The sequence below is a fragment of the Aristolochia californica genome, unplaced genomic scaffold (genome assembly GCF_029961685.1).
Source record: "Aristolochia californica isolate CCGP_79_NKW_82.1479 unplaced genomic scaffold, dmAriCali1.0.hap1 SCAF_1, whole genome shotgun sequence".
Lineage (NCBI taxonomy): Eukaryota > Viridiplantae > Streptophyta > Magnoliopsida > Piperales > Aristolochiaceae > Aristolochia > Aristolochia californica.
The window spans coordinates 52,856,357-52,870,205 of record NW_027181770.1 but is presented as its reverse complement, the minus strand read 5'-3'; the positions used below and the strand labels follow the sequence as shown (position 1 = coordinate 52,870,205).

Genomic DNA, 13,849 nt, shown 5'->3' with positions numbered 1-13,849 from the left:
TAAACATGTTGTGTTATCTTTGTAGTGTGTGAATGTTTTACATTTGAAATTGCATGTTTGTATGATTTTCATTTCCATACCTCAAGTAAATTTTTAACATGTAATTCTCAATTCACCCCCTCCTTAGAAGCCACCTGGGCCAACATCGTAATGTTTCCATCTCCTATGGAGTCACCAAAAGATCAATTTGAAGACCTTCCTCACGGTGAGAGGTCCAACTGGCAACAACTTTCTTAGGTTTTCCCCCCCTTTTGACGAGCCACTTGGGCCAACATCATAATGTTTCCATCTCCTACGGAGCCACCAGAAGATCAATTTGTAGACCTTCCTCACGGTGAGAGGTCCAACTGGAAACAACTTCCTTAGGTTCCCCTCCAATTTCTACCCTGGCTAGAAATCATGCCCCACTTCCCACTTTTTCCCTAGATCTTCCTATTGTTGTTAGGAAAGTTGTATGTTCTTGTCCTCGGCATCCTCTTTTTAAGTATGTCACTTATAATCATTTGTCTCATTCATTCTACACATTTTCTCTTAAATTATCTTCTATTTCAATTCCCCATACTTATGTTGAGGCTTTAGCAGTTCCTCAATGATAGATTGTCATGCAAGATGAGATGGGTGATCTTACCTCTCAAGGAACATGGGAGTTAAGTGAATCACCTTGTGGGTTGATATTGTTCGTTGTAGATAGATTTTTACTACCAAATATAAATGGAACTTTGGATAGATATAAGGCTTCAAAAGTCACCAAAGGCTACACACTGACATATGAAGTTGATCACTTCGAAACTTTTTCTCTTGTTGCTCGTTTATGCTCAATTAACATTTTATTATTTGTTGTTGCTAATCTGGATTGCCATATTTTTAGCTACATGTGAAGAATGTTTCTTTATATGGTGATTTACATGATGAAGTTTATGTAGAGGGACTTTCTGGTTTATTGCTCAAGGAGAGGAAAGTAAGATGTGTAAGCTTACGAAAGCATTATATGCACTTAAACAAAGTTTTAGAGCATGTTTTGACAAGTTTAGTTCTATCTTGGCATCTTTTTGGCTTCGTTAGATAATTCAGTGCTTATAGTGCATACATGGTGTGGTACTATTATTCTTATTGTGTATGTTGACAACATCGTTATAACTGGGAGTGGTATTCAAGAGATAATTGTTGTGAAAGAATATATTAAATAGCATTTTCAAACAACAGATATGGGAGACCTGAGGTATTTCTTAGGCATTGATGTGGCTAAGAGTACTATAGGAATTTTTGTATCTCAAAAGAAAAATATAATTGACTTGCTAAGTGAGATAGGAATGTTAGGTGACAAGCCTATAGAAGTTCTGATTGAAGTTGATCGTAATTTGCATGATCACACTAGTTCAAATTTGAAGGATAAAATTCAGTAGAGAAATTTTGTTGGAGAACCAATTTGTGCTTCTGTCACAAGGTTGGATATTGCCTTTTTTGTCGGCCTAATAAGTCAATTTATGGGGCACCTAATAAAAGTTCTTTTAGAAGCTATTTATGAAATATTGAAGTATCTTAAAGGTGCACTTAGGAGAAGAATTTTATATAAGAAGCATGGTTATCTTAATATTTGGTGTTTTTAAAATGTTGATTATGCAGGTTCTAAATTTGATATAAGGTCTACCAGTGGCTGTTGCACTTCCATTGGAGCCAATTTAATATCCTAGAAATGCAAGAAGCAGATAGTAGTGGCAAGGTTTAGTTTTGAAGCAGAATGTTAAGCAATGGAACATACAACTTGTGAAATGGTAAGTTGGGGAGGAGTTAAATACATGTGTAATTAGTCACTTAGTTTAAGAGGGGTATTTTGGGTATTATAAAATATTTGTAAACCTAACTTTGAAATAAAATAAAAAGGGCATGAAATGAAGGGGTGATTTGCTCCCTCTCAAAACTCTGCTTCTTTTTACCTCCTCTTGCTCAAAACGGTCTCATCTCTATTCTCAACACTGGATTCTAATCTGATTTCATACTCAGAAAAATCCATATTAATCACTCAATTTAATACTTTTTTCTCAATCCAAAATAAGGTTTGTTAACCCCTAAAAAATCTCCTGCTACTATGGTTGCTTAATTGTTGTTGCACTTGCTTATTTAGAATATTTTATTAGAAATAGAAATTAAAATTATCCAGAAAATTTGATAAACTTATTTACCTTCCCACTAATTCCTTGTAAGATTAACACATATAGCTACTTCAAGAGTTCCAAAGCATCTAACAAGAGGGACCTCGTTTCACTAATGCCCTTCAAGTTTGTTGGAGAAGCTCTTCAAATCGTCTTCCAATATTGAAACTCTAACTTTCTCATCTTCTAGTTTGTTAACGACACTCTGAATTTTTGTGAGGCCTCCATTAACTAGGCATTACTCCTTAAAACTCTCCTTGAACAAATGCCAGAGATCATTCATTGTTATGTGACACAGCTCACAATCATGTACCTTGGGATGTCCCTCTCCTAAGAGGATTCACATTGCCCCTTCCAAGATCCATAAAAATGGGTGCTAGACAAAGAGGAATAGACTTAGACACTATTCCTCACCCACCAACCAAGAATAAAAAAGAGAACGAGGAAACAAGAAAAGAGGGAACAACAACATACTTAACGCAGAAAGCTTTGCATCATTTAAGAGTGAAGAACTGACCAAGCGCGGAACTAGGCTCATGTTAGATATGTCATTTTAATTAAGAAATATAATTTTGAAGCAACTTGTAAGCCATCGAACCGATCTAGACCAAGCTTAGGCTCAACTCATTCTAGCAACGAGGTCAATTCAAGCTTGACATTAAAAATCAATTAACCGAACTATCACTGCCAAGCACAACCATTTGCTAGCCAGCTTAGCACAATGCTACCCTAGAGAAAACAATGGTGACATTAAACGAATTATCAACTCCATCAGCATAATTCGTGTGAAGATGAGCTTGCAAAATCGAAATTTGCCGTTTGGCTCTCACTGCCGAATGTCGTACAAAATTGAACATACAGTTAAATGGGAACAAAACACTTCATATTTATCTTTAACCTTACTGTGATGGCAGAAACTACACAGTTCGTCTACCATGGCCCTAATCTAATCAAAGCTAGATCAGCTGTTTCTATTAACCATCTGCTTCCACATTGATGCGTCCATACGGAAATACCAATTGGGATTGGTCTTTAGATGTTCTAAACACTACATACAACGCCACCTCTTTTCATTCTAAAGAAAGCCTCATTTGCTGCTTTACAGAAACTAATCAGTGCAGCTCTAGCTCTAGAACTCTGTGCCTACAAGTAAACAGAAGAAAGAAAAAAATACATCAAAGAGGGAAAGAAGGCTATGAAACTAGTTTACAAATTTGAACCAATCATCTTTGCTATCTTAGTAATAACTGCCATAATATGCTTGAGGTGCTGCTGTTTGTTGCTGAGTAACCGCAGCATTTGGTGCAGTGCCTTGTACATAAGTTTGCTGTGGAAAAGCTTGCTGATAATTTCAATACAAGAAAACAAACAAACATATCAACTTACACAGTGACATATGAAAGTTATCTTTCTGTAAAGCACAGTATTTTTTTATAACAATGAGAAAGATGTTTCCATTGAGAGAACTCCCAAGAAAACAAGAAATACTAAAAGAAACAAACAGAGCATAAAAAGAATGGTGAGAAAACCGAAAAAGCGAGAAAAATCGGGGAGATCAATGAGAAAGCTGTGAAGTTGGGTTCAAGGCCCATATCCCGAAATGACTAGCCAACTTAAGAAGCATTTTCCCCAACTACGAGATTTTTGTATTTACTAATCCATATAGGACTATTCCTTAACACTCCCCCTCGCATGTATACCCTCTATTGTGGCTCTACAAGTGGATAATTTAGGTGTAGGCTCACATATGAGTACCAATTCTGATCACATGTGAAGTTGAGTCCAAGGCCCATCCCAAAATGACTAGCCAACTTAAGAAACCTCTTTCCCAACTAATAAACTCAAGATCTTTATACTCGCTAATCAATGTAGGACTATTCCTTAACAAATGCAATGTAACAAGGTGTCGCAGGAAACCCTTCCCTTACTAACATGTCAACAATGCTGTTTTGCACTTATAGGGGTGTGCTGCCCACATTCAGGCTTTTACATAGACCTTCTATCTCATCAAAATATATTAAGAAATAATCAGAGGGGCATTTCTTTTCACTGAATGCCCTTGCACGACTAGGAGGCAGAGAAGCAAATCCAAAAATAAATTGGTATAAAAAAAGGAAAAAATCTCAAGACCACTAATGGATCATCTGAAGTGGGCGCTCGTTTCCATCATAGATTCAGTTCACATTATAGGACTACGTACAGATGGATCATATCCACGTCTTTTATTTATTGAGAAATGCTTGACCCACATAAAAAGTCAACCACCATCATTTGTGTAAGAATTATATGCATGGTTTGCAGCAGGATCTAGAAATCATTATCCAAAACCCTTCTTTTCTGTTATCCATTATTGTAAAAGCAACAAGAATTGGAAGCAGATCCAATTCACTAATGAAAGGTTGCAAGGAACAAATTGTGTGAGCAATCTATAGGTGGCTTGTTACATTTTATCAATCTAATAGCTATCCTTCCAGAGACACCATAAGGATAAGGTTTCAAGAACCTAACAATATAGTGTATCTAGAACGAATGTGTCATTGGAAAGTCTGCTGAAATTTCGAATCAGGAAGTGTCAATAAACAACTTCAAAAAAAAAAAATCATTTATCAAGCAACTTCCAGGTCCAGCTCTTCAATAGACTTCCATAAACACTTAAGTCAGCTTAAGGAACAAAATTCACATGGGAAAAAATAGTACCTGGGATGGATATGTTGAAGGGTAAGCACCATAAGCAGCAGCTGGTGGGGCTGATGTAGGAACCTGGGGGTGGGTATAACCAGTGTAATTGGCATAACCAGTATATCCAGCCTGAAGAACCAAAGAAATCAGCATCAGAATGATACAAGCACAACCTAGTAATCAAAACGATCCGTGCAAGGAAGAAAAAAAAAGCGACTGTGCATATCTATTATACAATAAAAAGTTCTTAATCTCACTTTTGTTTCTCATCTACAGATTAATTATTAGTTTTCCTCAAAATCTTAGGTGATTTATAGCTATGTGTATCTAATAAATGATGTATCAGAACAGACTTCTACAAATCAGCACAACCAATAATCACTACACTACCAACAACTAACAAAAAGAAAAGAATGGTCAGCAAGGACAGGAAAAACAGAAAGCAACTGTGCATATCTACTAAAGTTCTTAATCTCACTTTTATTTCTCATCAATAGATTAATTATTAGGTTTCCTCCAAATCTTGGGTGATTTATAGCTATGCTTACCTAATAAATGACATATTGGAACAGACTTCTACATATTCACTCAACCAATACCACTACACTACCAACACCAAACAAAGAGAAAAGAATGCTCAGCAAATAAATATCCTACCTGTGGGGGATAACCAGCAGGCCATTGTTGCCCTTGCATTTGAGGAGTAGCCTGAGACCAGGCCTGGGTCTGCGGACCATACCCTGCAGTCCACTGGTTCTGGGCATTAGGATAAGCACCCATCAGAGACTGAGCTTGGGAAGGAACACTAGCATATGTTTTTGCCAATTTAGCCTTTTCTGAAGCTAACAGATCATCTGCATTCCTTTTTCTGGACTCTAATGTGAGCCTTTGACGTACAAACAGCCTTGCATGACGATTATCAGCCATCTTGATTGTTTGCATGTTTCCAAAGAGATCTAAAAACTGCATGAAGTGGGCACGATAAATACGTCTACAATCTGTGAAACATTATACTACAAAAGTTCCAGGGTTGAAATACGATAAAGTGGAAGCAACCCACCTCTAAAAATATGCAAGACACCTCCTCTCTATCTATTGCACTTGGTGAGGTAGGGTTATCAGCACTTGGAGTTATAAATTTCTCTACAAGTGAGTCCAAATATTCTATTCGCTTAGGTGATAAGTTAATCGATTCCAGATGTATTACAGCCTGCACCAGAAGAAGAAAAAAAATGAGATAATAAAAGGAAAAAAAATAAATAAAGCTAATCGACAATGAAAACAAACCTCTAGAAGTGGCTTTGAAAGTGGCACATGCTCAAAAGCACCATCTAAAACCTCCCTGGCTTTCTCTGTATTCCTAGAAACCTAAAGGTGGAAAAATATGTCATAAATATGTTTGCATTATGTCAAGCAATGCCATACCCAAAAAAATAAAAATAAAAAGCCCAGCAAAGATTTCAAAATGCGAAATGGTAAACCAATTAACTCAACCTTAGAGCACATGCAACGCATGCATCTCTCTTCTTTTGGCGCATTCAGCAGGAAAACATGAAGCAGATTATTATCGATAAGGAGCCTTAAACTTAACATAATTGCATAGTCTATAAATCTAGTCAAGTTTCTTATCCAACTAAATAGCTTCAGCTTCCTAGAATGGCCCAAGATTTTAAAGCAAACACAGATTGGCTACAGAAAATACCAAATAGAGAAACCGTGAATACTGCAAAAGGAGCATGGGCAAGATCTGGGACTGCTCTTTTCCCCGTTCGATTTTAATTGCCTCCTCGTATATGGAAAAAGCAGCTTCTTTATTTCCCTGAGAAACAGTAGAGAGTGGTTCAAAACATAGATATGATACTTCTCAAGAGAAATATCAGAAGCGATCTAGTGGTCATCTTACCAATCGAAATTCCATGTTTGCATGCTTAATTATAGCCTCAATAAGACCAGGTGAAAGTTCGGAATGCACGAGCTGGTATTCAGAACGAGCCCCAGTAACATCTCCGTTTTGTTCTTTGAATCTAGCAGCAAATATATGAATCTCTGGTTGCCTCTGTCCAAGTAGAAGACACCCAAAATAAAACAGCATATGAGAGAGAGAGTGAGAAGACTCATCCAGAATGCTCTTTCACAAGATATTTCCTTTTCGAAAATGTTCAACTACATAAATCATATTGTAGTCCCTTAGTTATCATTTACAGAGGATCCTTTTGCTTTTTTTAGAAAGGTAAAACTTGTATGAAGAACAAGGTGAAATTGTCCAAAAACTTACAACAAGGAGGCCTAAATCCTTACTTTTACAAACAGTTGGGTAGCACGTGCAAGCGCATTAAAAGCAAGCTCCATACTTCCACTAGCCTCCATACACAGCACGTACCTTATCCAGTAGTCAGGATAATTTGCACAAGCAATTAGGCATCTTTCATATAACTTGACAACCTGAAAAGTTTTTTCCACTGAATGTAAATACGATTCCCCCATGCTTCACAGGCACAAAAACAAATCTAGCAACAAAGGGGTATGCACAAGTACTTAAGAAAGGCCGATCATGAAGGCCCCTAATTACGACAAGAGAGGCCCTCCTTGCCTGATAAAGATAGTGACTAAGTAGATAAATACCTGCATGTTGAGAGTGGAATTTTAAAAGAATCATATTTGCTGTAACAAAACATGAACATCCACTGACAAATGAGGGATTGAAAATACTTAGCCTCCCAGAAACCAAATGATGAACCCAAATGCTCTTCTAGCCATAGTTCAATTTCCTGTTTTAAAACTGTTGCTTGTTCCAGCATCAATAAAGCATAATAATGCATCGCAAACGTGACTCAACTGTAAGTTCATAGAAATCTCAAACACTGGAAAACCCTATATAGCTACCTAGAGATAAAAGAAAACTACAAACCCATTGAATGCTCAAAAACATTTGCCAATAATATCAACAGGCATTAGATTAAAACAGAAAGCATACCTTGTTGAAATCATCTCCACTTTCAATAAAATCGAGATAGTTATGCCAATTCTCAAGTTGTTGTTCATCAAGAGGCCTTACATGGAAGTATGGCCTTCGAATAGCTGTTTCAAAATCGACAATCTTAGAATCGAACTCTTTAGCTTTTTTATACAGCTCTTCCCTAACAGCGACATACTTCTCCAACTCCTCTGCATCTGTTAAGCCGACACTTACAGGTTTAGGAGATGACTGTTCATCGTGATGAATCTCGCCTTCAACTCCTTGAGTTTCATGAGTCTCCTTTGCACCTAAAGATGCAATTGTAGCAGCAGCTTCTTCCGCAGTTTGGATTTCTGATAAAGGTCGATGTGCCACCAGTTCCTTGAAGCTATCATAAAGATCAACAAAATAGATTAAAAAAGCAAATTCAAGCAAAAAGAACAGAAATTTAAGATAGCATGTTTTGACCCCACAGAAAAATTAATACCTGTTGTAGTAACGATCCAGCTGCTGGATAGGATTCTCCAGTATTCTAGTGTAGATAGTAGCTATACGACTCCACTCCTGCTGAGAATACTCGTACTCGATATATTTGTCCCAGAGAGGAGCAGACAAGTAATCTGTTCCAACATATGCCAACCCTCGCTCAAAAAGCCTGCAATGCACAAATAAGTCACTTGATGATCACAGCATCAGAAGAAAAAGACAGATTCCATTCTGGTGTCTACCATAAAAAACGAAAGTAGTTGGTATTAGTCAAATTATATCACACTGACCAGCTCATCACACTAAAGTTAGCCACAGGTACACTTCATTTACCTTTCCTGAAAAAATCATACTTTTATGTCCGTGATAAATGAGAAAGACAGCATAGAGAGGCCATCTTAACCATTAACTGAAGGAGAGAGTTCTTCCGAGCAGCATTTTGTATATTGTTGCACCAATGATAGCCTCAAGAGTGTGACAAAGTTAAAGATAGCAGTAGTTTGTACAGAACTACAGGAGTACTAGACAAGGGATTGGACATATCAACAAGGTGAAGTCCTAAAATAAAAAAGAAACAGAAATAACTACTGAACCTAGCAACCTCAAAATAATGGGCTTTGCATATTAGACACTATTTCTAAGGTGCATTTCCCAGCAAACCTTATCCGCCAAAACATGCGAGGAAACCACTGTTGCACGCATACCAAAATAAGGTTAGAAAGCACAAAAGATACATGAGCTTATTTGTCATCATATAATATTGCACAATTTTAACAAACAATAAACACAATCACACCAAACAACAACACCATCAACATTCTACACTACCTTCGTATGGTCTCTGGGTCTTCATATGTTGATATTGCAAACACGCAGTAATGCAGCCAAATGTCCACAGAATAGGTCACAGCTTGCACTGCACGTTCATAGACCTCCATGATTTTATCAACAGAGCCCAGACGTGCCTCATGATCAGCATACTTCTTCCAGTAACCATAACACAAGGGGAACTCTGCTAGAAATGCATCATACACTTTACGTATTTTCAATATGAAGTCCTGAAACAAATAAAAAAACAGAAGGTTGGCTCCAGATACACCGCAAGCAGCTACAAAAACTTGGAGTGCCATGCTTAGAGAGAGAATATTTTAAAATATGAGATGATAAAATTATCTAAACACATCAGACACCTCATAATGTAATTCAAGTTCAACAGTCTTATCCAACATCTTTCAAAATCACCACTTAAAGCAGACATGAGAGTTGAACAATAAAAGTATCAAAGGAGCTGATAAAGCATTAAAGAAAAGCGGTGAATTATGCCAAACAACATACAGAAGTAACACTGCACACAATTGTGATGGAAGTACTGCTAATCACTAATTGACTGCATTCCAGAGAACATCCAAAGGACACTATGATATAATAGACCCAAGAAAAAGTGATCCTGCACTATATAATTACACATGTATGTTCAGATAGATAGCAATGCATGGCAATGCACCATGGATTTATGCAGGTAAGAAGCATGGAAAAATTCCCAGAAACTAGGAAGCTAGTCAGTATCCTATATTGCTTGATGCTCTAAAGAAAAAAAATACAAAATGCAAGAAAAACTACAAAAGCTCAGAATGTTTTAATAGATAGAAGTACCTCTGCCACCTTTTCTGTCTCACTGATAAGCAGAGTCCAAGCATTAAAGTCCAAAGAATTTGCTCTCACAATGCTCCACAGTCTGTCTTCTTCAGTAGAAGAGGCTAAAAATTACCATTCAAGGCTCACATCAGTTAACATCTACACAGTTTTCAATTCAAATCCTACACCCATAGAACATAATCAACAAACACTCAAAATTTCATAAAAGAAGTTAACTCCAATTCTTAATATATATATATATATATATATATATATATAGAGAGAGAGAGAGAGAGAGAGAGAGAGGGCCGATCCAATACGAAAAGCCATCTGGTGCAAAACGGCTATCTCAGCCGTCCGATCAATGGCTATCTCAGCCGTTTTGCATGTTTCACACCAAATGGCTTTTTGTATTGGATCAGCCGTGTCACATATGTATACAAATATATACACCGGGAACTAGAAATAATTTTAATTTGATAGCAAACATTAAGATAGATTTAAATACTTTACTGCTCTTAATGGGTCAAATATTGTAAAGAGAGAAGTACAGTACCATCTTCAGCCTGATGCTCTGTAATGGTTCCTGCTGAAATACTTCCATTCTCAGTTGCACCATTACTGGCAGCAGCACCATAACCAACAGTGCGAGTGGACTCAACTACTGAATTCTCCTTTATGGCAACATTGCTAGCACTGGTTATCTTTGCAGCATCTTGAGCTTCTTGCATGTTTGCATCTGTGCTGTAGGCAAGTCCATCACCTAAGCTGGAACCCTCAGGAAAAGCATAAGCCCCAGTGTTTGTATGAACTGAAGAAGTTGGATCTGGGACACCACTCGGGACAGTAGCAGAATTAGCTACAGGGTATTCAGCAGAAGCACAATCCCTTGATGGATACTCAGACGTGGTTGATGTATGAGCTACAGCAGTCTCACTATCTCCCATTGTAAAAATGAAAAGAATATAGGTTTCAGAAGAACTGCAATTTAGAAAGACAATTGCTTTAGGATGTCATAACTCTTGAAGTAGTGTATAACAACAAGGGAAACCAAATGACTGAGCAACCAGAATATTGACTGAACAAGAATAATAGTTTATAAAGTTACTTAAAAATGCTGAAAAAAGAACAAACTGTTTTGGGTGTGAAGGAACATGGTACTTACAGTTGTATACAGTCAGTGGATTTTTCCAAGATGAGAAACAAAGAGTGAGTGTGAGTGTGTGTGTGTGTGTGTGTGTGTCGCAAGCGTGTGAGAGAGAGAGCAAGAGATATAGAATGAGATAAAACCCGTGATAGTTACCCTTAAATTGCAAGCATTTACCCACAAAAAAAAATTTCAAAGAGAGCGAGACAGAGAGAGAGAGAGAGAGAATGGGATAACATCCATGATAGTTACCCTTAAATCACTTGCATTTATCATGAAAAATAACATTTTTCTCAACATAGTGCAAAAGGCCATTCTGAAATTTTTATTTCAGTCAAATCCCCACTTCTTCTATTTCAATTATTGCCATACAGTTTTATAGCTTGAGGAGACAAGGAGACTATAATCTGATCAATAACATTTTCTATGAACAAACTGTCAAAAGAAGCCCACTTCCTGCTTCTCTCTTCCTCTCAGAAACTTCCATATTAGTAACACATATTTCAATTTCTAACATGATAAAAATGACCGACAGCTGAACCCATTAAATATTTAGAGGGAAAATTGGTATTTTTACTAAATACTGCTATGCGGATGAATTATAACCTGTTTGTTTCCCTGCAGTGTAGTGTAGTCGTTCCATTACGTCATATAACTAGCTTAGCGTTTGCATGATTCATGATCAGTTCATCTAGTTCCTGTTACAACTAATTCAGTAAAAATTCTAGTGCACTTAGACAGACGTAGTATTCGGATGTGAAGTACATTAAAAGCCTTGATATGTTACTCCCAAAAAAACCTAATTCATTTCAGCAAAATCCTGTTCCTAAATAACACGTTAACGTATTGAAAGTAAATGAAAGAAAACGTATTTTCATCTAATAAACCATGCATAAAAAGGAAACCAAAACTAGAAAAACCTTAAGAATCACTCTCTAAAATTATGTTAGACAGGAAAGGCTCAATGATATAAAGGTGGCTCGAATACGATAAAAACAAAATTTGTAACGCAACCTCTAGAATAATGCGATGTAAACTACTTTCATGTACTATTAGATTAAGATTGAGCAAGAGAGCAACCAAGAATAAACAGCGTAAGAATGATTTGAAAATTAATTAGAAACAAAAGAATAATAAAATCCAACTTACACGCTGCTACAAAACTCTGCGAAGCGGCGTTGTGGAGAACGAAGGGAAGCACAAAGGAGCTTCGCGTACTTCAGACGAGACTAAACGCAGAGTGAAGAGCGAGTAGGGCATCCAAACTTGTGCTGGGAAGCATTTTAGGCCCCTTTAGGTTTGTTTATCTTTCTGGCGCGGGTGTGAGTACGGTGGTGTGACTTGTGAGACGCAGAAGTCCAAATGGGGCCCCTGTAGGGAGACAAATGTTCTGTTGATGCGAACCGTCGATTACTCCCGTGCAACTGGACCAGTGCCACGAGGGCCGAATTGAAACTTATCCCATAGGTCCAAGCTGGGCTGGGCGTGTTGGGCTACGATACTATCGAATACCCATATATCGGATATGTATCAGATGCGTTGGGTGATGTATCGGATGTATCATGAGGTGGTGTATCATATGTGTGTTCACCTTTTTGTAGAGAATTCACTATGCAATTTTGATTTGAAAGTCAAAGATTATGTACGATTAATAAATTGCTCAAGGAACACAAAGAAGATTTATAATGGTTCACAATTCTCACTAGGAATTACTAATTCGGTTTTTAGTTGTTTGCACCTCAAAGTTAATCCATTATGTTTGGATTGTCTAATAATATCTACAAAAGATAAAAGTATTAACTACAAATAATATCCTCATAGGGACTTATGTCACTCAATTGACCACAACAACCAATTTAAAATGCATAATATCACATATATTTATAACAACTAACTAGGCTCTCCAACTTTGACCCACAAATAGATTTTTCAATAGCTAATTAGGATATATAAGACTAGACCCGATATTCAAAAGTAATCTAGATTTTATATGCCTAGACCCACAGAGATTTTTTTAATTACAAACCATGTTATACAAGTTTAGACCCACAAAGGGATTTTTCAGCATGACTTGCTTACACAAGAACTTACAGCACACTAGGTTAACCTAGTCCCACATAGGGATTTTGTAGTAGTAAATAAATATTTTAAGTCTAAAACCAAACTCAGGATTACAACAATCAATTAAGCACAACAACCTAGAGCTCTTGTGCTCATCAACCAACTATATTGATCCATCTAAACCCATAAAGGACATATTAGCTACTAACTAGTCACATCAACTTAAACCCAATATTGGACTCATTAGTTGCCTACTAAACTTGGAAGTTGAAACTCTCTATGGAATTTCCAACTCCTTAACAACAACTTCAACAACTTTCTCATGAATCAAGTTGAAGAAAAGTCCAACCCACGCAATACTTGACCTAACACATGCAAAGGTTTCTTAGCTCAAAATTTAGTACACATATAATGCCTCGCAAACAGGCTAATTTTAAATCACCAACACAGATAAAGACACGACCCTCCTATGTACCCTTAGTTTATGATGACAACTCAATTAAATTCCCAAACAAATTGATTTTATAATAAAATCTCTTTTGATAAAAAAAACTATAAAGTGATTTGAGGATGCCTTATAAAATACTTCAAGTGGAAGCTAACAATAACGTCAAGCCTCAATATGTTGTTTTCAAGACTCCATTAAGACCTTCAAGTTAAAGGTAATGGAAGAGAGGAGAAAGAAGAAGAAGAAAGAGAGAAGAGAAAGTGAGAAGGAAGAAGGCTGACGGCTAG

The 13,849-nt window shown here is 36.9% G+C and overlaps 1 protein-coding gene across 1 annotated transcript; it reads right to left on the bottom strand.

The window, feature by feature from the left end:
* Positions 1-3,161: 3,161 nt before the first annotated feature.
* Positions 3,162-12,349, bottom strand: LOC137950752 (pre-mRNA-processing factor 39-1). The gene is made up of 15 exons (XM_068797362.1): positions 12,203-12,349; positions 10,463-10,887; positions 9,925-10,028; positions 9,100-9,329; positions 8,273-8,440; positions 7,804-8,173; positions 7,128-7,271; positions 6,733-6,885; positions 6,532-6,648; positions 6,117-6,197; positions 5,890-6,039; positions 5,487-5,792; positions 4,848-4,958; positions 3,399-3,492; positions 3,162-3,293 (listed from the first exon to the last, which is right to left on the bottom strand). Exons 2-15 carry the CDS (start codon positions 10,851-10,853, stop codon positions 3,280-3,282), a joined length of 2,433 nt encoding a protein of 810 aa, XP_068653463.1. The 5' UTR covers positions 10,854-10,887; positions 12,203-12,349; the 3' UTR covers positions 3,162-3,279.
* Between the last annotated feature and the right edge of the window lie 1,500 nt (positions 12,350-13,849).